The sequence below is a fragment of the Tachysurus vachellii genome, chromosome 12 (assembly GCF_030014155.1).
Source record: "Tachysurus vachellii isolate PV-2020 chromosome 12, HZAU_Pvac_v1, whole genome shotgun sequence".
NCBI classification, from domain to species: domain Eukaryota; kingdom Metazoa; phylum Chordata; class Actinopteri; order Siluriformes; family Bagridae; genus Tachysurus; species Tachysurus vachellii.
In genome coordinates, this window is record NC_083471.1 from 9009446 (window position 1) to 9035932 (window position 26487).

The following is a 26487-nucleotide window of genomic DNA, read 5'->3' on the forward strand; positions in this document are numbered from 1 at the left end:
GGTTCACCTTGTAACTTATATATTTATGTTACAGACACTATATATGCTAAGTAGAGGTTGGAAAGTTAAAATTACTTTGTTATTTGTGTTTAGTTTATTTATTTTTAAAAGTAATGGTTGTTCAGCCAACGAATCGTTTTTTAGAGTGTATATTTACATTTATCTATGTTATTCAACACATTTTTACTCTCTATTGTATCTTTAGAAATAATTATCCCTAAATATTTAACTTCCCTCTTGATTTGTATATCAAATAATGACTGTAACGGGAAGTCATGCAATGTTAACATTTCACATTTTTTAAGATTCAAATGTAACCCTGAGGCTTTAGAAAACTGACTAACAGCATTTAAGGCTAGTGGAATTTGGTGTTTATCTTTTAAAAACAACGTTGTGTCGTCAGAAAACTGACTTATAATTATTTGCCTATTCAACACTGTTAAACCTTCAATACCACTATTTTTTATCAATATAGATAAAAGCTCTGCAACCATAATGAATAGCAATGGTGAGCTACCACATCCTTGATGAATCCCCCTTTTAACTGGGAATCTTGTGCAGGTTCCATGACCAAGAGCTACAGAGCTATTTATTCCGTTGTATAACATTTCAAATAAATTTATAAATCTTACTCCAAAACAAAAATGCTGCAAAGTTTTCAAAATAAATGGATGTTCAACCACATCAAATGCTTTGTAAAAATCTAGGAAAATAAGAAACCCACTGCCTTGAACCACATCACTATATTCAATTAGATCTAACACCAATCTAATATTATTATGGATTGACCTTCCTCCCATAAACCCAGATTGTGTTTCACTAATTATAGTAGAAATACCCTTTTTTAGCCTTGCAGCAATAGCCCCAGAACAAAAATTATAATCTGTGTTAAGCAAAGTGATAGGCCTCAAATTGTCTAAAAATCTTTTATCCTTGCGACTTTTGGGAATCAATGTAATTAAGCCTTTTTTCATACTTTCTATCAGTTCTTTTCTTTCAATACATTCTAACAGGGAATTAAATAATAATTTTCTTAGATCTCCCCAGAAAAATTACAGAGCCCGTCTGTTCCTGGGGATTTATTTAAAGGCATTCTCTCCACCACTGAATCCAATTCTTCAATTTTAAGATCTAAATCACATAAGACTTTAAACAAGCTCTCAACACGTGGAATATTGTTTTGAATTTTAACAAAAAAGAGATCTGACTAATCTGAGGAGAAATCTGAAGAATAAAGTTTTGAATAGAACTGGAACACTTCTTTTTTTGATTCTTCTAAAATCTTTGCATTCCTCTTCTTGGATCATTAAACTACTTATAGTATTTCTTTGTTGTCTGCTTTTTTCTAAATTACTAAAATATGAAGATTTCTTTTCGCCTTCCTCAGTCCACTTGGCGCAGGATCTTATATAAGCACCTTGTGCCCTCTCGAGATACAAATGAAAAATCTAATTTACATTGAAGCTCCATCACCTTCTCCTTTTCATAATTATTTAAAATTTGTTTGTTACAACACGCTCTCCGTTCCCATTTGTTTGTTACAACAAAATTTGTTTGTTACAAATTCCTTTCATATTCCCTTCTTTCTTTGTTTAGTTTAGTTTCTTAGAGAAAGTAATAGAAAATTCCCTAATTTTAAATTTAAGGAATTCCCATTTACTTATATTACAATCAAAAGAATCATCTCTCTCTATAGCCCTTATTACTTCTTTGATTTTATTGCAAAACTCCTCATTATGTAAAAGAAAGGCATTGAACTTCTAGTAACCTTTGTTTCTTGCTTAAATTTAGGTTCTAAAACAAGATCTATAAAGCAATGATCCGTTAGTGGCGCTTTAGACATTGTAGATTGAGAAGTATACTTTAAAATGTTGTCACTGACCATCCAATAATCAATTCTAGATTTGTTCTCCCCATTAGGTTTAAACCATGTAAAACCTTCAACTTCAGGATTTAAATATCTCCAAACATCATTCAAATTATTTTCTGTTTTCAAAGAATCCACACTTATATTGAACCGCCCCTTGTCAAGTCTAGGAGGCCATCTATCTTTCCAATAATCTGGAACCATATTCCAATACCCTCCAACTAAAACATTATCAGATGGGTACAAAACTTTGGTTCCTGAAATTATCATTGAAATACAGTATCTTCAACTAATTTTTGGTTTTGGGCTGCATTGTTAAAGCCATAAATATTAATTAAAATAAAAAAAAGAACATCAATTTTAAGTACCACCATCAACCAGTGACCGCTTAGTGATGACTTCTACAGGACATTTATTGAAGCATATTGCCACTCCTCCAGAACGATTTGAACCATGACTGAAAAATATCTTGTCACCCAATTGATTAGTCCAAAAAGAAGCATCCAAATCTGAAGAATGAGTCTCTTGTAGAAAAACACAGTTAGCCTTTTGCCCTTTACAAAATAAAAAAACAGCTTTTCTTTTAACAATGTCCTTTAAGCCCCGAACATTCAGTGAACTAAAAATAATTTTGTCCTTAATCATCAACGTTAAAACAAAACAAAAAAACAGACGAAGAGAACTAGTAAAACACAAATTGAACTACTACTAGTAACTCAGTCTCTGTGTGAACCGTAGCTTTAGATAGAGCTCCCGTGCCTGCTTGGCTTTTTCACTTAAATCCGCCAACTTCTCGTCCACCCTCTTTTCCAGATTTAAAATGGCCTCCAGAATGGTTTCGTTAGAAATCTCAATCTTCTCTCTTTCGGCTGTTGGCTTAACTCTTTTTTTCCGCCGGAGGTTTACGTTCTCTTTTATTTAGCACAGTAACCTCCATCGCGTAGTCGTGCTCCGTTTCTCTGGTCCCGTTTCTCTTCATCTTTCTTTTCGATATTAGGCGTCAGAACTTTACCTTTGGGGTCATTTCAACTTGGCAGGTTTAATCAGTTTTTATGCAGACATCTTGACATAAGCTGTTGGAATTACTCTCTTTAGTCAAACTTTTGGGAACAACTATCACAAGCCTCGGAAAACACGACTGCTCAACCCGCCGTCTTAGCACCGCCCCTACTGTGTTAATATCTACTGCGAGTGATTCAGTGTTTTTTGCGAGTGATTCAGTGTCTATTGTGAGTGATTCAGTACGTGCTGCTCGGCCACTGATCAGGGGTCTCATTTATAAAACTGTGCGTAGGATCCCTACTAAAAGTTTACGTACGCCCAAAAGCCAAAAATGGCGTACGCCAAAAAAAATTCCGATTTACAAAACCGTGTGTACGCACTCCTCTAAGCAATGTTCCCTTTATAAATCACAGATCACCCACAGATGTGCGTACGTGAAATCCCGCCCTGTACACGCCCATTTTTAACCATAAATAGTCAATGCAAATCACTGCACGGGCACGAGATGTGGACCTCGTTATAATGAGTTTCCTCTGCGCTCTGCGGGTTTAATAATGGGGTGAGGAGGAGGTCTCAGGGGGGTAGCCACTGTCGCCTGCAGGTTATAATTATATTAAAAGCAACATTGTTATAATTATATTAAAAACAAAATTGTTACAGTTTCTACTTTTTAATATTGTTAAACTCACCAAGAAGCCAGCCATCACGTACTGCGCGTGCATTTAGTCTGTTCCCTACACTGTTATGTGTCAAGATAAAGGAATCATGTGTTGAACCAGGCCAGCGTGCCACAATGTTTGTGAGGGTCATGTTGGAGTCACATATGATTTGCACATTAATAGAATGCACTTGCTTTCTATTACCATAAGCAAATTCATTTTCAGATGGTGCCCTTATAGCAACTTGAGCGCAGTCAATTGCGCCGATTACATTTGAGAAACCAGACACTGCTGCAAATTGCATTTTAATTTTGGCCTGTTCTCGCACAGTGTAGGGGAACCTGATGTATCGACTACCCATATTAAGTATAGCTACCATTCAAAACGACAGATATTATGGCACTCAGGGACGGCTGTGATATACCAGACCTATAGGGTGAGATGATAGATTCCAATAGAATTATTTCATATACAAAAAGGTCTTAGAGACAAAGTTGAGGATTACTTATAGTTTTTTTTTATATAAATAATTTACCTGTCTGCCAATTCGCGCTGGAAACAGCCGGTTGCCAAGAACCATAGAGTGGTGAGGACTTGTATTTGGACTGGGATGGCATGGTTCCGGCGTGTTGCCCTCTCTAATACGGGACCCAATTCAACACATAGATCTAAGAGCACAGCTCTAGGGAATCTAAATCGGCTTATTAGCCAGGAAATCATCATGGTCCCTGAAAACTCGTTCTCTCCTTATTCTGCCATTGGCGTAATCCTCCAACAATGCCAGCAGTGCCATCATGAAGCATTACATACCACCTTGTCAAAATCACAGAATTAATTTGTGGGCGAAAATGACGAAAGACGAAAGACGAAAATGTTATAGTGAACACATGCTTCTTCATGACGGTTTTGTAATGAACACCGTAATAGTTAGGACCGATGATGAGTAGCGATTGTGCTTCATGACTGTATTTGCAGACTTTTACATTTTATGATATATGTACATTAAGGAAAATATTTCGTTTTTACACTGTGTTCTGCAGTTCTCTAATAAAAGGGTATTTCATGCTATTTTGTATCACATGTAGTCGCGCCATCTCCTCCTGCGCTCCCGAATCATTCATTCATCTTCTACCGCTTATCTGAACTACTCGGGTCACGGGGAGCCTGTGCCTATCCTCAGGCGTCATTGGGCATCAAGGCAGGATACACCCTGGACGGAGTAGCACTGATCATTATAATTATTATTTTATTTTTAATACAATTTGAATTACGTTTGGATTTTACTAGATGTATATAGCCTAAAACAATCGGCACAAATAACACTGTTGGATTTAATCCTCATGATAATGTGGATATAACGTATGAAATGGGGTGAAAATTAAATGTCATTAATTCTTATAATCGTTCTTCTCACATGTATTTTCTACAATCTAACTTCAGTTCACGACCTCACCATCTGTGTCGCCAATTCCCTTTGTCCACAGAATGTGCGTACGCACGTCTCAAAGTTTGCTTAAAGGTGCGCACATTTTCCCGTCAAGTTTGTTTTTTATAGATCACAACCTTTGCACGAAAACTGGCGTACGCACGTTTCCAGCCCCGTTTTGTGCGTACGCACGCTTTATAAATGAGACCCCTGTATGTTTTTATTATGAACACAATCCGGACAAACCGCAGCCGCCATGTTGTTATTTTCATATGACCTTTGACATCGTAATACCTGACAAACCTTTTTTATGTTTAAACCTGCATCAGGTTATCAGTTTATTCAGGTGTAGTTAAACAAGTACAGATGAAGCAGAAGGAACAATGTTTATCTCCACAGCACTTAAACAGAGTCACCGTCCTTCCTCCTCTATGGTTTATTCTCACAGCTCTTCTGTGCCCCGTTGCATTATGGGACAGTGCAGTGTGCATCTTCTTCATTCTGCAGAATCTCAGCGGAAGCAGCAGATCATCAGGTTTTTACTCATTTCCTGTTCCAAGAATAGTGAGAATTTGAGAATACTGCTGCTCTGGGGTGCTGCTTTTCACCCTCTGTCTATCTATATTATATATTGATCACAACTAGGGCTGCCCCCCCTTTTCCTGCATTCCCATGAGTTTCAGGGTGACCCATTTCCTGCAACTCAATGTGTGCTATTAAGAAGGGACCGAACTGGCGAATTAATTCTAAACTCTAAAATTCTAAAATTTTAGAAAAAAATTTTAGATCTAAAATTCTAACTCTAAAATTCCCGTTGTTGGGTTTAAACAAAGTTGAGCTATGACCTGTAAAAGGAACCCAAGCTCTTGAAAACCCAAGCAGTTGAAATTTAACAACTGCTTCCACCCTTTGCATCACTTCAGTCCAGTATTCATGCTCAGATTCAAATTGTTTCTTTAGCTCTGAGTCCTTTCTCTGCACCTTCTAGCAAATAATTTAGCATGGCTTTAAAGTGTGTCTCAGAGCCTTCATGCTCTACTATTAGCTCTCTTGCATGTTTCTAATCATTAAAACTGTTTGTGAATTTGTTGGTTTTATCTCCAGAAATGTAAAGCAAAACATTATTCCTTTTTGAAGGAGAATACAAAACCCATTATCTAGGCACACGCTCTCTGTTCCCAAGTTCACGTCTGAAATAGCTTTGAGAAAAGTGACGTTTCTGGTGCTTATACACGCGTACTGAAGCCGACACGTCAACGTTTTTATTCTGACACAGTTCTGCTCCATTTGTGGTCAAGTATGCTCACACATTACTGTCTATTTTATCTTAAAATCAGATCTGAACTGAACTGTCAGTGTCAGGTCTTGCTGTTTTTATTTCCTTACTCTCCGCCGGCGCCACCACCAGGTTAGATAGGCTGACATTCTCAAGTCTCCCATGTGCACATTAGCTGCTACACTACAGACATTATGAAGGCCAATAACAGGTGTAAATGTTCACTCACCTTGAGGGCAGTGCTCTGAAAAGTCTGTTGTTTTGTTACCACTGATTTGATTGTATGCAGGGCACGTTTTAGATCCATGCTGTCACTCTGTCTAGCATCTTCTAAAAGCTGACTAACACAAGTTGTTACAGAGGTGTTGGTTTCTGCATTCTTGAAATATCCTGTGAGTTTGGGGATTTTTTTTTTAAAGCTGCCGGTTGTGTTGTTCTATCAATTTGTACATGTTTCTGTTTTTGCTCCGCTCTCGTGCTTCTTGAAATCTTCCGTCTTTCACACTATATGTTTGCATGCAGTCACTGCTTACTGGTTGATGGAAGGATGCACCCATTATCCAATCAACAGCAATTACACAACCAACACACCCCCCATAATTGAAGAAATTATGATTTTTTTTGTATATTTTTTATTTATGAGTGTATTATTATCTGCAAACCTAAAAAAATAAATGTTTAAATAAATTTTTAACAAAAAAATATAAAATGAAAAAAGTTTTGTGCATTTGTGAGTCCCTCCCCACTGCAGGCCCCTGGGCTTTGGCCCGTGTAAGCCTGTGCATTTATGAGCCCCTCCCCAGTACAGGCCCCTGGGCTTGGCCCGTGAATATGGGGTCAGAATTGTTTCGTTATTCTGAATAAATATACTATGATCCACAAATAAATATAAAGAGTTTCACAAATATTTTTTAAATCAACAAACACACAATAAGCAAACCATAAATATATGTTACAAATTTCACAGAAAGAAATGAAATTCACAAATAAATAAAATGGGATTTGCAAATAAAAAAAATATTTATAAATATATATTTAATTGTATTTATTTGTGAATGGCTTCCTGCTCATTTGTGGATTGCGTTCTGTGCATTTGTGGTTTTTAAACATTTCTAACGTCAAGACGTGCAGAAGAATCCACAAATAGGTGGACTCCGCCCACCGTCTACTCCAGCCAATCGGACAACGGTCCGATTCTACCTCCAACCAATCACGTTCTGATTTATTCGCAATCTCATGACTCGAAATCAACTGTATGTGAAATACTAAAAATAAAAATAAAAAGCCCAGAAACAGAGATGAACCTTTTCAGACAAATATTGGAATATAAACTCCTGATAGAGATAACATGCATGCTATCCTTACTATTCGGTCAAGTGCAGGTCATTTAGAAACAGAAGTTTCATGTGAAATAGCATTCAGTGTCAACTCACTGTACACCTGTGACTTTATTAAAGTAAAAGCTAAAGGAAGCAGGATGCATTATGCTTACAATAACTCTTAGGTTTCATCATTCAAGGTATCATAATTCCTCTATACAGCTTGTATACATTAGAATAAAATGTAATTTCTTCACGACCATAATGCTTTATATAACGTAGAACGATGGCACACAGGGCTAAGTCATGTACGTGCAAGTGAAAGTATCAGTATGAGAAAAATGCAAAGAGACAAAAAAAAAAAAAATCATGAGACTGATTACATGTGAAAGGGCACACAAAATAGAACAAGAGAATCGTACTGGATGAAAAAAAACGAGTGCAAACTAGACACTGCATTGAAGAACAGCCTCAGAGCGAGTAAATCAGAACGTGATTGGTTGGAGGTAGACCGTGCCATGATTGGTCAGCGCCACGAGACTGTTTTCCGATTGGCTGGAGTAGACCGTGGGCGGAGTCCACCTATTTGTGGATTCTTGTGCAAGTCTTGACGTTAGAAATGTTTCAAATCCACAAATGCACAGAACGCAATCCACAAATGAGCAGGAAGCCATTCACAAATAAATACAATTAAATATATATTTTATAAATATTTTTTTATTTGCAAATCCCATTTTATTTATTTGTGAATTTCATTTGTGAAAATTGTGAAATGTGTAACATATATTTACGGTTTGCTTATTGTGCAGTTGTTGATATAAAAAATATTTGTGAAACTCTTTATATTTATTTGTGGATCACAGTATATTTATTCAGAATAACGAAACAATTCTGACCCCATACGTGAAAGCCTGTGTGTTAATGTGCCTCTGGTTATCAGAAACTGGAGCTAATTATGAAGCATTGAAGCTTTTCTTTCTTTTTTCTAAAGCGTGTGTGATGTTTGTTTTGGCTTCTGCTGTCAGGTGTCATGGTTACAGAGATCTGTAACTCAGATCTCTGAGCAAAGCTGTAGCCACACACACACACACACACACACATACATACACAAACACTCTCACTATCACACACACACACACACAGTCACTCTTACACACTCTCACATATTCACACACAGATACTTCTCCAGAATTGATTAGAAATGTGTTTATTATTTCATTATTTTCTGACTGACTGCTGAATGTTTGTGTAAAAATGAGTGAATTCAGTAAATTACAAGTTTCATGATAAACTGTTGATCTGAGTTCATTTGTGTCTCCTGCTTTATTCTCCACCTGTGCAGTGCTGATGGTGGTGTTGTGTCTCCTCAGCCATGCAGCTCTGCAGCCTTCATCACTGTGTCCTCTTCTTCCTCACCCTCACATTCACCACTCGTAAGTGTATTACTACACAATAAACACTACACACTACAATAAACACTATACAATACACATTATAAACTATATAATCACATTCACTACAGGTAAGTGTCATTACAACTACACAAAAAACACTACACACTGTACACTGCACATAACACACTATAACTACACAATATACACTACACACTCTCACTTTATTCTCTCTTTCAGTTCCTGTCTCAGCTCTTGAGATCTGTCCTAAACGGGTGAAGCTTCAACAGCCAGTGACGCTCTCATGTACACATCGATGTTCTGGTTTATTACAATGGAACTTACTTAGTAATCGTGGTGTTGTCCTGGCTCGGTGTGATCAGTCATCATGCTGGGCAGAGAAGGGATTTAATATCTCTCATGATAAATACCTGAAGGGTGATCTCTCTCTCACCATCACTGAAGCTGATTACAGTAAGAGGAACTTGTACGCATGTGAATGTGGAGACTCAGACTACGCTCTTGTGCGCCTCGTCATAGAGAGTAAGTGTCTTTATCTCTTCTTCTACTGATAAAACCTTCACTGTGAATTATTAGGATCATAATGAGAGTGAAGTTCATCAAACAGTGAGGGTTTAATACTGAAATGACTCACATCAGGATTCAGACCTCAGACATAACTACAGACTTCACCTCTATTCAGAAGTTATGTGAGAGTCACACATGTGGGAGGAGTTTATCTAAAACAGAGGCATGTCTCAGTTCCACATTTTCTGTCCTGACTTCGGTTCGAGTGATTCGGCAGGATTAAGTCCAGCTCCGCGTTTGAGAGTTTGATGGAATTACAAAATGTCAGAGTAACAGGGTTCATATAAGGTGCTTAAAGTAACCATTTAGAAATTTAAAGTATGAAAAAAATTGAAAAATGGCTTGTTTTGTTTAAAAGTGCTTATAATGAACTAAAAAAAAATTAAGTTCATCGTTAATGAGTTAATTCCTTACACAAACTGCTGTAATTCAGAAGTGGCTGTTTGACTGATATGAAAAGTGTAACCTCACAGTCACCTCGTCTAGTTTTATGTGGAATGTAAGGGTGTTTAGTTTAGTTTAGTTTAGTTTATTAATTTCTAAAGCACATTTAAAGACAAAAGCCGCTGCAGCCAAAGTGCTGTACATCAAATAAAAACAAGCAAGAATAGTGCAAAAATAAAAACACAATCCAAAACAAACTGAAAGAAAACACATAAAATTCTACACCATTCAAGCAGAGTTAAAACATACAAAAGTGGGTTTTTAAATCAGATTTAAACAATGATACTGTACAGTGGTAGCAGATCTTAAATGAAGAGGGAGACTGTTCCATAACTTTGGAGCTGCCGTAGCAAAAGCCCGATCACCCTTAGTTTTAAAATGTGCACAAGGTACCGAGAGAAGGAATTGATTAGCAGACCGAAGAGATCTAGGGGTAAGGTACGGAGTGAGGAGGTCACAAATATACTGGGGAGCGCAGCCATGTAAAGCTTTAAAAACAAAGTAAAATCTTAAAATCAATACGGAACTTAACCTGGAGCCAGTGTAACGAGGCAAGTACTGGGGTAATGTGCTCATGTTTTCTGGTGCCAGTCTGTAATCTCGCTGCCACATTTTGTACCAGTTGTAAAAGGTCGAGAGATGATTTAGGCAAGCCAAAATAAAGAGAGTTGCAGTAATCCAATCTCGAAGTTATAAAAGCATGAATTATAGTTTGAAGGTCCTTCATAGAAAGTATCTTCTTGATTTTAGCAATTGTTCTTGAAAAAAGCTGCTTTTCACAACAGTGACACACTGTGTGGGACTGAGGCTGTGTTTACACTGCAAGTCTTGATGCACAGATCCTGTCTTTTGACCATATCTGATTTTTTTTTGTCTCATCTGTTTACATTCACGACATTAGACACGACTGGTATCTGATATCTGTGTTTACATTAATAACCGTACAAAATGACTGATGGTGATAACTTTACTATGCACATGGCAGACCCTCTGCTTCTGAATAAATGTGCTATCATTTTTATGTAAGTTGTCATGGAGGTTTTGAATATGACTGGATGGATGTAGACCCCAAAATAAAGGTTATTTTTGTTTGATATTTATCTTTGGCTTATTAGATGTGGGGTTCTGCAATGAAAAATAAGGAGCAGGAGATTACATTTATTTCAATGAATTCAAAAATTTATAATAAAGAGAGAGAGTGCAAGCAAGAGAGAGAGAGAGAGAGAGAAAGAGAGCGCGTATGTGAGCAAGAGAAGGTTACACTTTTGATTTAATCCAAAAAAGAAAAAACAGTGAAGTTATCGCCTCATTGAAACATTATGAGCTTTCAGGAATGAAGCTTTTTTTTTTTAAAATAACATTCACCAGGTAGAGATTAAAAAGCAGCTGCTGAATGTGTTTTCTTTCAAATAGGAAGAGATATCTAGAATTTCTGCTTCTTTATACAACATTAAACTCTACCTGTTTTTGTGAGCAAGTTTTACTCACGCCTTGTGATGGCTTGGAATTCCAAGAGAAATCAGACATGTGTGTTTAGACGTAGGTCAGATGTCCAGATATCAGATATATATCTGATTAAATACCACATTTGGAAGTGGCTCAGATCAGATGAGAAACATTTCAGGTGTTCAATATGTTGTCTGTTGGTCTTGAAAATAAAAAATAGGTGCTGGAAAAAGTGCTGAAAAGTCCTTGATTTTCATTAAGTGATGCCTTTATGAACCCTGGAGTGAACTGTGTGTTCTGTCTGTAAATACAAACTGAAATAAATATCATTATTAATAAATAAATATCATTGTCCCTTTAAAGTCCACTAAATTCTGTCACCTTTTTGTACTAAATCAGAGGTATTCAACTAAAATTTAAAGAGGTCAAGTAAGAGAACATTTCTTGAAGCGAAGGTCCAGAAGATCATAATGTCTAACTAGTTAGTGTGATATATATATTTAAGTAGCCTAGTAATTGTATCAACATCTGCAAGCAATCAATACCTGACTGTCAAATCAAATAAATTCAGTACAATTTAAATACTTTTTGACAATATTTATTGTCACATAACATAGAACTGAGCATATGTATGATTGTAGATATGTATAAAGTTCTCTCATTAAATAAATAAAAGTAGGGCTACATTTCAATACAAGAGAAAATAAATAAAATGTGAAAATTGTGTATGTTTAAATAAATTGCTTAACTTTCCCTTTTATATCTCAGTGAGAGAACTGAGCTCTAGTTTGGCAGGATGTTAAACCTGGGCTTGAATGGAGGCAGGGCCGCTCTCATACACATGTGGAGGTGCTCATTAGTGACCCTGGAACGATATTTAGATTTGATTATGTACATTATAGTGAAAGCTGCCTCGCAGTTGTATGTAGAGCCAAACATGGTCAGGATGTATAGGGCTACTTCCCTCAGACCTGGGAAAGCTGTCTCAGGGACGCTGTCTTCAGATTTGAGTGGATATGTTTGTTCAAAACCTGTATGTTTTGCCTCATAATGGCGTTTCACATTGCCACTTTTAATAAGTGTCACGGTTTCTGAACTTATGAGACACACTGGTTGAAACTCGCATGCAATTGGTCTGTGCGTTTCCACTACCACTACCGTAAATATTGCAAAAGCTGCACCCGGGAAAATAGAAGCGCCCCGTCAAGTTTTACATCATAACCTTTTGTTTTGGCCGTAGGTCCGGGTCCGTATTGGGCAGCTTCTGGGTCCGGACCCGGACCGCGGTCCGCCTGTTAGTGACCTATTTACTAAATGTTTAATCAGAGACATTAAAGGTGAGGGTCTGTGGTTGAAGGCAGTCGACTAGAAACTACTGAAAAACTCAGAAATCTGTCAGTGTCACAGGTGTGAAGTCCATGCAGGTGACGGTCAGAATCTGAAACAGTCTTAAGCAGCTGAGGAACCCGACTCTGAACACCAGGAACTTCCCCCACATCAACACTGCAGTCTGACTGTAAGCCTTTATGTTTGTGTCTAAATATAGCTGAAGTTCCTCATGTATTTTCTTCTCAGCTGTGCTCACACCAGTTCAGATGAAGTCTGATGAAGATCTGAAGCTGAAGGTGTCTGTACCAGAGCCAGTGGAGGTGATTTATAAAAGTGGTGATTCAGCTGATGAAGTGATCTGCAACGTGACTAAAGACTCACTACAGTGTAAAGATGATTACAGACACAGAACATCACTCACTTACCCTGAGCTCACACTGAGAGACATGAAGCCGAGGGATAGTGGAAGTTACACCATCCGGGACACCAAGAATAATGAAGACATTCAGATATACACCGTGTCTGTGAAAGGTACGTCTCAATGATACTGTACAGTGGTAGCAGATCTTAAATGAAGAGGGAGACTGTTCCATAACTTTGGAGCTGCCGTAGCAAAAGCCCGATCACCCTTAGTTTTAAAATGTGCACAAGGTACCGAGAGAAGGAATTGATTAGCAGACCGAAGAGATCTAGGGGTAAGGTACGGAGTGAGGAGGTCACAAATATACTGGGGAGCGCAGCCATGTAAAGCTTTAAAAACAAAGTAAAAACTTAAAATCAATACGGAACTTAACCTGGAGCCAGTGTAACGAGGCAAGTACTGGGGTAATGTGCTCATGTTTTCTGGTGCCAGTCTGTAATCTCGCTGCCACATTTTGTACCAGTTGTAAAAGGTCGAGAGATGATTTAGGCAAGCCAAAATAAAGAGAGTTGCAGTAATCCAATCTCGAAGTTATAAAAGCATGAATTATAGTTTGAAGGTCCTTCATAGAAAGTATCTTCTTGATTTTAGCAATTGTTCTTGAAAAAAGCTGCTTTTCACAACAGTGACACACTGTGTGGGACTGAGGCTGTGTTTACACTGCAAGTCTTGATGCACAGATCCTGTCTTTTGACCATATCTGATTTTTTTTTGTCTCATCTGTTTACATTCACGACATTAGACACGACTGGTATCTGATATCTGTGTTTACATTAATAAACGTACAAAATGACTGATGGTGATAACTTTACTATGCACATGGCAGACCCTCTGCTTCTGTATAAATGTGCTATCATTTTTATGTAAGTTGTCATGGAGGTTTTGAATATGACTGGATGGATGTAGACCCCAAAATAAAGGTTATTTTTGTTTGATATTTATCTATGGCTCATTAGATGTGGGGTTCTGCAATGAAAAATAAGGAGCAGGAGATTACATTTATTTCAATGAATTCAAAAATTTATAATAAAGAGAGAGAGTGCAAGCAAGAGAGAGAGAGAGAGAGAAAGAGAGCGCGTATGTGAGCAAGAGAAGGTTACACTTTTGATTTAATCCAAAAAAGAAAAAACAGTGAAGTTATCGCCTCATTGAAACATTATGAGCTTTCAGGAATGAAGCTTTTTTTTTTTAAAATAACATTCACCAGGTAGAGATTAAAAAGCAGCTGCTGAATGTGTTTTCTTTCAAATAGGAAGAGATATCTAGAATTTCTGCTTCTTTATACAACATTAAACTCTACCTGTTTTTGTGAGCAAGTTTTACTCACGCCTTGTGATGGCTTGGAATTCCAAGAGAAATCAGACATGTGTGTTTAGACGTAGGTCAGATGTCCAGATATCAGATATATATCTGATTAAATACCACATTTTTGGAAGTGGCTCAGATCAGATGAGAAACATTTCAGGTGTTCAATATGTTGTCTGTTGGTCTTGAAAATAAAAAATAGGTGCTGGAAAAAGTGCTGAAAAGTCCTTGATTTTCATTAAGTGATGCCTTTATGAATCCTGGAGTGAACTGTGTGTTTTGTCTGTAAATACAAACTGAAATAAATATCATTATTAATAAATAAATATCATTGTCCCTTTAAAGTCCACTAAATTCTGTCACCTTTTTGTACTAAATCAGAGGTATTCAACTAAAATTTAAAGAGGTCAAGTAAGAGAACATTTCTTGAAGCGAAGGTCCAGAAGATCATAATGTCTAACTAGTTAGTGTGATATATATTTAAGTAGCCTAGTAATTGTATCAACATCTGCAAGCAATCAATACCTGACTGTCAAATCAAATAAATTCAGTACAATTTAAATACTTTTTGACAATATTTATTGTCACATAACATAGAACTGAGCATATGTATGATTGTAGATATGTATAAAGTTCTCTCATTAAATAAATAAAAGTAGGGCTACATTTCAATACAAGAGAAAATAAATAAAATGTGAAAATTGTGTATGTTTAAATAAATTGCTTAACTTTCCCTTTTATATCTCAGTGAGAGAACTGAGCTCTAGTTTGGCAGGATGTTAAACCTGGGCTTGAATGGAGGCAGGGCCGCTCTCATACACATGTGGAGGTGCTCATTAGTGACCCTGGAACGATATTTAGATTTGATTATGTTCATTGTAGTGAAAGCTGCCTCGCAGTTGTATGTAGAGCCAAACATGGTCAGGATGTATAGGGCTACTTTCCTCAGACCTGGGAAAGCTGTCTCAGGGACGCTGTCTTCAGATTTGAGTGGATATGTTTGTTCAAAACCTGTATGTTTTGCCTCATAATGGCGTTTCACATTGCCACTTTTAATAAGTGTCACTGTTTCTGAACTTATGAGACACACTGGTTGAAACTCGCATGCAATTGGTCTGTGCGTTTCCACTACCACTACCGTAAATATTGCAAAAGCTGCACCCGGGAAAATAGAAGCGCCCCGTCAAGTTTTACATCATAACCTTTTGTTTTGGCCGTAGGTCCGGGTCCGTATTGGGCAGCTTCTGGGTCCGGACCCGGACCGCGGTCCGCCTGTTAGTGACCTATGTACTAAATGTTTAATCAGAGACATTAAAGGTGAGGGTCTGTGGTTGAAGGCAGTCGACTAGAAACTACTGAAAAACTCAGAAATCTGTCAGTGTCACAGGTGTGAAGTCCATGCAGGTGACGGTCAGAATCTGAAACAGTCTTAAGCAGCTGAGGAACCCGACTCTGAACACCAGGAACTTCCCCCACATCAACACTGCAGTCTGACTGTAAGCCTTTATGTTTGTGTCTAAATATAGCTGAAGTTCCTCATGTATTTTCTTCTCAGCTGTGTTCACGCCAGTTCAGATGAAGTCTGATGAAGATCTGAAGCTGAAGGTGTCTGTACCAGAGCCAGTGGAGGTGATTTATAAAAGTGGTGATTCAGCTGATGAAGTGATCTGCAACGTGACTAAAGACTCACTACAGTGTAAAGATGAATACAGACACAGAACATCACTCACTTACCCTGAGCTCACACTGAGAGACATGAAGCCGAGGGATAGTGGAAGTTACACCATCCGGGACACCAAGAATAATGAAGACATTCAGATATACACCGTGTCTGTGGAAGGTACGTCTCAGTGTGGTCTGTAACATAAAGAGTTTAACACTGAATTATAGGACACACGTCACTCCATAACTGACAGCAGAAATTATTAAGATTTCTAATAAGAATTCTATTAAATGTGGCACGAATCCAGTGGACCTCCAGGGTCGGGGTTCGATTCCGGCCTCCACCTTGTGTGTGTGGAGTTTGTATGTTCTCCCCGTGCCTCGGGGGTTTCCTCCGGGTACTCCGGTTTCCTCCCCCGGTCCAAAGACATGCATGGTAGGTTGATTGGCATCTCTGGAAAATTGTCCCTAGTGTGTGATTGCATGAGTGAATGAGAGTGTGTGTGTGCCCTGCGATGGGTTGGCACTCCGTCCAGGGTGTATCCTGCCTTGATGCCCGATGACGCCTGAGATAGGCACAGGCTCCCCGTGACCCGAGGTAGTTCGGATAAGCGGTAGAAGATGAATGAATGAATGAATAAATGTGGCACGAAGCCAGTGGACAGAATCGTCTCAGAATGAATAAATTCAGTATTTATTAACACGTGATCTTCAAAAGCATCCAGGACTTAATAGATTTTATTTGAATTCTTTTAGTATCAGTATCTTTCCTGTACAAACTGATGTGTTTTCACTTTGATTCACTGTTTCCTAAATGACCCAAAACTCCACGATTGTGACTAACTGCTGCTGCTCTCCATCTTGTAGCTCTGTAACTAGTCGAGTCTCTGCTGTAACCGTCCTTTAGCCGCATTGCATTCTGGGCTTTGCATTCTGCAGTCCGACTCTCGGTCCAGTCTTTCTACACAGACTCATTACTACGACTCTGAACTTTGAGTGTTTTTATTTTGATTCTCTCCACATTAAACTCCACTGTAACTGCAGCAATCACATTAACAGTGTCTCCCTGTGACATCAGAACTGCAGACACCTGAACTTCACAACACAACAACAATAACAGCAGAACTCTGGATTGGTTCATACTAAAGCCTTCACATTAAAGACAGTGGATTAAATACACAGCTCTTCTGTGGAGGGTTTAATAAATGTCCATTCTGAAGATTTATGGAGCTTCAGTTTGTGCACAGGGACAAGAGTCGCTCTGTAGTGAAGAAAACACACTTCATTCAGCACCACTGTGTGTGTGTGTATGTGTGTGTGTGTGTCTGTGTTATAGAAAAGCCTGGTTTTCCTGCATGGGGGGCTGTACTGATAACGATTCTGCTCTGCTGCTGTGTTGGAGCAGGAATATTCCTACTGTATAAAGGCCGTATGAGAAAACAAGTAAGAGTAACTGTGTGTGTGTGTGTGTGTGTGTGTGTGTGTGTGTGTGTGTGTGTTTGTGCGTGCATGCGTGAGTGTGTTTGCGTGAGTGTATGTGATCTGCTTCCTCCTTTAAACATGATGTATATTTTCTTGTTGTGTTTTAAACTGGGTTTTGTGTTTGTTTTCTGTTGGAGATTCCAGAAAAGAACAAGATCTTTCTGTGAGTCTTTTTACTGAAGAACAAACAATAAACCTTCTTTTCCTACAGGATATGATGCAATCTTTACCCACATGTCCCCCGAGACAGGATCTATCTTACCTCAAGTTATTTCTACTGCTTTTTGTATAGAAGGGAAAACACACAATGATGTTTCCAGACATGTTTACACACACACAAACACATATATACACACACACATACATACACACAGTCTGTAAAACATCACTGTCGTTACTGATGGTTTTGGAGTAAAATCCTAGAGACACTCTGGAATAATGACATCACACACTTTCCAGGTCTCAGGGGGATTAGTGGTGTGTAAGAGGAGAAGGGAAGCAGAAGTTTTCTCCAGATCTTCTCTCCTCTTACCTCCTGTTTAGATCTGAATTATTTACACATCATTTGTTCTTTTCTGAATCAGTCACTTTTTTCTTCAAGGTGTTGACAAGCTTCTAAACAACAAACTACAGACGACTCGTCAGATTTAAACTACAGACGACTCTTTATTCTGTTCATCAAATTCATCTGTAGTTTTATTTAAACATCTGAACTGTTGAAGTCGTATTTGATTCATTTCACTGCTGTGTGAAGGGAACAAACATGTTTTCATAAAAAAGAGAGAAACTTTTAAACACATACAAATCTGTAACAGGGCCTCTGTCCTGTGTAGAGTAAGGAGGGAATCAGTAGGACAGGCAGACAGACAGACAGACAGACATATAGATAAATAGAACCCATGAGAAGAAATGAGAGTGATTGTCAAAACTGTAAAAGCTTTTTAATTTTGATTACTATAAAAAAAACATGCACACACATTTTTTAGGAAAATGCTGAACAAAGATAATGTCACTAAAGATGCTGCGGTGTGTGTGTGTGTGTGTGTGTGTGTGTGTGTGTGTGTGTGTGTGTGTGTGTGTGTGTGTAACAGTTGGAGAGGCGACAGCAACTAGTGGACCAGCTTGTACAGGAGGCTGAAGGAGGAACAGAGGAGCAGATCAGAGAAGTGGAGACGTCACTCGATCAGCTGCAGCAGCAGTACAACAAGACTGTATATAAAGACAAGGTCAAAGTGTTCTGCAGTGAAAAGAGGAGACAGATGGTATGTTTCTTATTTGTTCTCTCTCTCTCATTCACTCACTCACTGTTAGAGATTTTCCTCTTTACATTTTCTTCTGTTCATCAAATTCATCTGTATTTCTGTTGTCTCCTCTGCTATGTGAAGAGAATAAATATGTTTAACAGACAACTAGAAATGAAGCAGAATTCTGGCTGCTTGTGTGAGTGTCTCTGGTAGGAAGCCCTGCTCTAAGGAGTTTATTTACACAACCAAAAGTAATGGAGACAATTCACTCTGAAATATTATAAAAAAAAAATACCAGACCAAGACGTGGTTTAAACTTTACTTGTGAAGGAGAACTGAGCAGCTGCTGATCAAGATGAAGATCTGCAGAAGTGATCTCACATCCTCTCAGACTGAGTTAGGAAATTACCAAGAGAATTCAGCAGTTACTCCACTGATCCACTGGGAAATATATCTGTACATATAAACACACCTCCTGTAGAAGGAGAAAATAAGAGATAAAGAAATAATGTAATAAAGAAGAAACAAGAGAGAGGGAGGGAGGAGAAGGGAAAACACACACACATGACCCACTGAAGGCAAACAGTCACACACACACACGTACACAAGAACACAGTAAATAAACAGAAAAGATGGAAATCTGTACAATATGTTGATCAATAGTAATAATAATAATAATAATAGTGAAAAAACAGTGAAACAACTGAAACATTACACAGTAAACCCAGTATAACTTTACTAAGAACACTGCACATGTGCGTACACACCAGTCAAGATACAATCACCAACATCGACTTAACTGACAGTGAACACATCTACAATAAGGTTTGTACATGAAACACAGTGGAACCCTTTAAACAACACAAACAGAGTCTCAATCAAGGAACTGAAATATACTTTAGCTGAGTTTGGTGAGTTAAACTGTGTTTCCACATCGTCATCAGTAACATGCAGCCTGGCTGGAGGAAGAAACACAAACTTCACCCCAGGAATTTTGTGAAGTAGCTGAAGGACATCACTGACATCAGATGGAGCTTGTAGAGTTTTTACTGTGAGATCCAGAGTGGACTGTAAGAGTGTCATCTGGAGTGAACACAGTCTGAACACAGACTGAACACAGTCTGAACACAGCCTCTTGCTGGAGCAGGATGCTGTTGTGTTGTCTGTACATCATGACCATCTTCATTAGGTCTAGTTTTCAGTTTCTGCCACACAAGAGAAAAAGAAATACAAAACTAAACAAACTTTACTGTAAGCTGTAAGACTTCTGCAGGAGACTCCATAAACACACACTACATGTTTTCATAAAAAAAGAGAGAAACTTTTAAACATATACAAAACTGTAACAGGGCCTCTGTCCTGTGGGGAGTAAGGAGGGAATCAGTAGGACAGACAGACAGACAGACAGACAGACAGATAAATAGAACCCATGAGCAGAAATGAGAGAGTGATTTTCAAAACTGTAAAAGCTTTTTAATTTTGATTACTATAAAAAAAACATGCACACACATTTTTGAGGAAAATGTTGAACAAAGATAATGTCTAAGTCACTAAAGATGCTGTGTGTGTGTGTGTGTGTGTGTGTGTGTGTGTGTGTGTGTGTGTGTGTGTGTGTGTGTTTGTGTGTGTGTGTGTGTGTAAAACAGTTGGAGAGGCGACTGCAACAAGTGGACCAGCTTGTACAGGAGGCTGTAGGAGGAACAGAGGAGCAGATCAGACAAGTGGAGACGTCACTCGATCAGCTGCAGCAGCAGTACAACAACACTGAATATGAAGACAAGGTCAAAGTGTTCTGCAGTGAAAAGAGGGGACAGCTGGTATGTTTCTTATTTGCTCTCCCTCTCTCTCTCTCTCTCTCTCACACACACACATACACACTCACACACTCGTCAGATTTAAACTACAGACTCTTTATTCTGTTCATCAAATTCATCTGAAGTTTCATTTAAACATCTGAACTGTTTAAGTCGTATTTGATTCATTTCACTGCTGTGTGAAGGGAACAAACATGTTCTCATAAAAACGAGAGAAACTTTTAAACACATACAAAACTGTAACAGGGCCTCTGTCCTGTGGAGAGTAAGGAGGGAATCAGTAGGACAGACAGACAGACAGACAGACAGACAGACAGACAGACATATAGATAAATAGAACCCATGAGCAGAAATAAGAGAGGATTGTCAAAACTGTAAAAGCTTTTTAATTTTTTTCAGTAAAAAACATGTACACAAATGTTGAGGAAAATGTTGAACAAGTAGATAAAATCTAAGTCATTAAAGATGCTATGTGTGTGTGTGTGTGTGTGTGTGTGTGTGTGTGTGTGTGTGTGTGTCTGTAACAGTTGAAGAGGCGACTACAACAAGTGGACCAGCTTGTACAGGAGGCTGAAGGAGGAACAGAGGAGCAGATCAGAGAAGTGGAGACGTCACTCGATCAGCTGCATCAGCAGTACAACAACACTGTATATGAAGACAAGGTCAAAGTGTTCTGCAGTGAAAAGAGGGGACAGCTGGTATGTTTCTTATTTGTTCTCTCTCTGTCTGTCTCTCTCTCTCTCACTCACACACACACACGCAGTCTGTCAGCTTGTTAGTTTTTCCTTTTTACACTATTCTGTTCATCTGTAGTTTTATTTAAACATCAGTAACCTGTGTAAGTCGTATTTGATTCATTTCACTGCTGTGTGAAGAGAATAAACATGTTTTCATAAAAAAGAGAGAAACTTTTAACCATATACAAAACTGTAACAGGGCCTCTGTCCTGTGGAGAGTAAGGAGGGAATCAGTAGGACAGAGACAGACAGACAGACAGACATATAGATAAATAGAACCCATGAGCAGAAATAAGAGAGGATTGTCAAAACTGTAAAAGCTTTTTAATTTTTTTCAGTAAAAAACATGTACACAAATGTTGAGGAAAATGTTGAACAAGTAGATAATATCTAAGTCATTAAAGATGCTATGTGTGTGTGTGTAAAACAGTTGGAGAGGCGACTGCAACAAGTGGACCAGCTTGTACAGGAGGCTGAAGGAGGAACAGAGGAGCAGATCAGAGAAGTGGAGACGTCACTCGATCAGCTGCAGCAGCAGTACAACAACACTGTATATAAAGACACGGTCAAAGTGTTCTGCAGTGAAAAGAGGGGACAGCTGGTATGTTTCTTATTTGTTCTCTCTCTGTCTCTCTCTCGCTCTCTCACTCACACACACACACGCAGTCTGTCAGCTTGTTAGTTTTTCCTTTTTACACTATTCTGTTCATCTGTAGTTTTATTTAAACATCAGTAACCTGTGTAAGTCGTATTTGATTCATTTCACTGCTGTGTGAAGAGAATAAACATGTTTTCATAAAAAAGAGAGAAACTTTTAAACATATACAAAACTGTAACAGGGCCTCTGTCCTGTGGAGAGTAAGGAGGGAATCAGTAGGACAGACAGACAGACAGACAGATAGATAGATAGATAGATAAATAGAACCCATGAGCAGAAATGAGAGTGATTGTCAAAACTGTAAAAGCTTTTTAATTTTTTCAGTTAAAAACATGCACACAAATTGTTGAAGAAAATGTTGAACAAAGATAATGTCTAAGTCACTAAAGATGCTGCGTTTTTTGTGTGTGTGTGTGTGTGTGTGTGTGTATGTATAACAGTTGGAGGGTCAACGGCAAACAGCGAGGAGTCCTGTATCTGACACAGAATCAGAGGGGTTCATAGAAGATGTGTCACTCGATCAGTAGGACGACACTGAATATTCAGACAAGTTCTGGTATGTTTCTTAAAGGTAGGGTCTCCGATTTTTGAAAAATGCTTCAGAAAACTGAGTCGGGTCGAAAAATAAACAAAACAACTGTGTAGCATGAGCAGAAAGCGGCGGGTCTTGTCAATATGGGCGGAGAGAGTGTTCAGTGCGCATGTGTGACATTAGCAGAAAGCGGTTTTAACATTGACATGGAGGATAAAAACAAAGAAAGAAAGTGAAGAAAGGCTTACGATAAGGCAAGAAGAAGGACCCGTGTTAATATAGGATCAGCTTTCCAGCACTGGAGAGAACTGAAGGAGCAGGAAGTTGGCCGCATATTCACAGATTGGAGTTTCCCGAGTCAATAACTCCTGAGCTAAACGCTGTTACTACACAAATAACACCTCTTTTCTATCGTAGTAATGTAGAGAGGCAGCTACAACCGCGTTTTGCTAGTAACAGCGTTTAGCTCAGGAGTTATTGACTCGGGAAATTCAACTTTATTTAAGATGCCAAGGCGCTTTTTTCCTTCTCAATAGGTGAGTAACGTTGGTTTTGCTTTGTTTCACAGAACTAATATATGCCATCCTTTGCATGATTATGCTTGTGTGTCATTTTTGCTTGTTTATCTGCAATCGTATTGTTCTTCCCTTAAGCTATGATAGACACATTTCTTTCCATTAGTTGCCTGGGTTACATATGTATGTGTGGGCGGGGCTATCAATACAGGGGTGGGACCCATTTGGGTTAGGGACGTGTTTGTTTTCGTGATTTTATGTCAGCGTTGGCTTTCAAAAATCGGAGACCCCACTGTTAACTGTTCCCTCCCACCCTCCCTCTCTCTCTCACACACACAGTGTCAGTTTGTTAGAGATTTTCCTCTTTATTTAAACATCAGTAAACTGTGTAAGTCGTATTTGATTCATTTCACTGATGTGTGAAGAGAAGAAACATGTTTAACAGACAACTAGAAATGAAGCAGAATTCTGGCTGCTTGTGTGAGCGTCTCTGGTAGGAAGCCCTGCTCTAAGGAGTTTATTTACACAACCAAAAGTAATGGAGACAATTCACTCTGACATTTCATTAAAAAAAAAAATACCAGACCAAGACGTGGTTTAAACTGGACTTGTGACGGAGAACTGAGCAGCTGCTGATCAAGATGAAGAACTGCAGACGTGATCTCACATCCTCTCAGACTGAGTTAGGAAATTAGCAAGAGAATTCAGCAGTTACTCCACTGATCCACTGGGAAATATATCTGTACATATAAACACACCTCCTGTAGAAGGAGAAAATAAGAGATAAAGAAATAATGTAATAAAGAAGAAACAAGAGAGAGGGAGGAAGGAGAAGGGAAAACACACATGCGAACACAGTAAATAAACAGAAAAGATGGAAATCTGTACAATATGTTGATCAATAATAATAATAATAATAATAATAATAATAATAATAATAACTAGAACATACATTTCCTGAAGAAAATGTGAATGGTGCTTGCACGTATCAAGTTCCCCTTATCGTGCTGAGTGTTTTGATAAGTCACATGTTCATGTTGTGCAAATTTTTTATTTTCAAGTGAAATCACGTGATGTCACATGACCAAATTACACGTGAGGAGGTTCCCCTCATTGTTCTGAGTGTTTTGATATGTCACATGTCCATGTTGTAAAAAGTCTTTTGATTTTGCATATTTTGCATAAGGCCAGTCGGTACACCAATTTAAAACTTTGTTCAGAGTATCACCCTAAAGGAGCTGGCCGAGTTATAGTTAGAAAGCTTGCCGAGTTATAAACCTCCAAAGTTTATAATGGGAGTCTATGGGAAAAAAGGCCATTTTGAGACCCGGTACCGGAAGTACCGGTACTTGGATCGCTTAGAAAAGTAATAGCACACCTCTCCTAAATGAGTCGGTCGATTTGACACCTCATTCATGGGTCTAGGACAAAAGCTGCGGGACAAGTTACGCGCTGAATTTTTGTCCGGAAGAGTATGCAGGATAGTAAGAATGATGCTTTGCAAGCACCATTAATAATAATAAAAATAGTGAAAATGCAGTGAAACAATTGAAACATTACACCAGTAAACCCAGATTAACTTTACTAAGAACACTGCACATGTGCGTACACACCAGTCAAGATACAATCACCAGCATCCACTTAACTGACACTGAACACATCTACAATAAGGTTTGTACTAGAGGTCTTCTCGGGTCTTTTAAAAAAAAAAAAAAAAATTGTACCCGACCCGAAGTGACCCGAATCACTTTTGACCCGAACCCGACGTGCATAATTATTATTATTTTTTTTTTTAAGAAAGACCCGACCCAAGACAAACCCGAAAAAAATAGACCCGAGTCCGACCCGTTGGCATCTTTTTTTAACCCAACTGGACCCGAAAGATGCGCAACTCTTCTCGGGTCCCTTCGGTAAAAACACATTAATTTTAAATTACCCGAGACCCGATGCCGCTATTATACCCGACCCGTGTCCGAGGCACACGTGAAACTTTTAGACCCGAACCCGCTCGGGTCTCGGGTCAGACCTTGGGTTTTCGGATCTAAGTGGACCCGTGAAGACCTCTAGTTTGTACATGAAACACTGTGGATCCCTTTAAACACAGAGTCTCAGTCATAATAAACCATGACACAAACTTGATGCTAATTCACCATACTGACCATTGTCTGTGATCAGATATTCACCAATCATATGATTCAGTCTAATGAGATACAAAGGAACTGAAATATACTTTAGCCGAGTTCAGTGAGTTAAACTGTGTTTCCACATCGTCATCAGTAACATGCAGCCTGGCTGGAGGAAGAAATCCAAACTTCACCCCAGGAATTTTGTGAAGTAGCTGAAGGACATCACTGACATCAGATGGAGCTTGAAGGGTTTTTACAGTGAGATCCAGAGTGGACTGGAACTCAGTGTCATCTGGTATGAACACAGTCTGAACACAGTCTGCTCCTCCAGGCTACTAGGTGAATCAGTCTCTGCTGAGGAGGTTCTTGCTGGAGCAGGACGCTGTTGTGATGTCTGTACATCATGACCATCTTCATTAGGTCAAGTTTTCAGTTTCTGTGGACTGTTTCTGCAGGAACCTCCATAAACACACACTACTCCATAGATCATCTCACCAGAAGACCACACTGAAACTGTTCAGAGAAATGATGGAGAAAAATATAATGACTAAGTCACTAAAGATATTGTGTGTGTGTGTGTGTGTGTGTGTGTGTGTGTGTGATGGAGCAGGGTGAGAGCAGCCGGAATCAAGCTCCTTACTGGTGGACAAGATGGAGAAACATCAATGGGGTTCAAGTGTTGTGGAGAGAAGAGAATGACATCTTTAACATTTTTTTATTCAAATGAAAAATATTAAAGATCTGCTCCAGCTGTTACACCAGTAATATGATTAAAAATTGAAACAAAGCTTCATGATGTAAATGAATGTGGTGATTTTTCATTTTTATTCAGATTGTGTCAGTGCTTTTAAAGGTTTTTGTGATTTTACTGCAATCTTTTTTTACATTTATTTTCTTAAACTAACCCATATTGTAGAGGTTGATGTGATGTGGCACACAGTTCAGATTAAATAAAGACACAATACAGTTTGGTAAGTTCTTTATTTTGTGTATGTTTTACTTTTGAAGCAGTCACATTAAAGGTGCACATTCCATGGTGACTGCTAGCAACATCCAAAGTAAGGCAAAATCAATAAAGGTTTGTGTATTAATGTGAATGTTTGTCTTACCGATTCAGGAAAGGCCTAATAGGGAGTGGCCTGTGAACAGGAAGCCAGTTTTATAGCATCCTGAAGGGGAGGAGACACCTGATCAAGCATGCAAGGATTACAAATGTCTTGTATGTAGATATTTTGGTGATTTGT

General features: G+C 38.5%; 1 protein-coding gene across 6 annotated transcripts in view; it reads left to right on the top strand.

The window, feature by feature from the left end:
* LOC132854331 (uncharacterized) overlaps positions 1-26487 on the top strand; it is a 139708-nt gene that overhangs the window by 32195 nt on the left and 81026 nt on the right. For 2 of the 6 annotated variants that reach the window (XM_060882620.1, XM_060882621.1), the window contains exons 5-6: positions 12994-13278; positions 16029-16313. In XM_060882620.1, coding sequence (XP_060738603.1) covers positions 12994-13278; positions 16029-16313 — 570 coding nt within the window. Of the gene's footprint in view, positions 1-5402; positions 5490-8891; positions 8983-9180; positions 9484-12993; positions 13279-16028; positions 16314-26487 lie in introns of all 6 variants that reach the window. The other 4 variants (XM_060882623.1, XM_060882625.1, XM_060882622.1 and 1 more) reach the window with 4 other exon arrangements.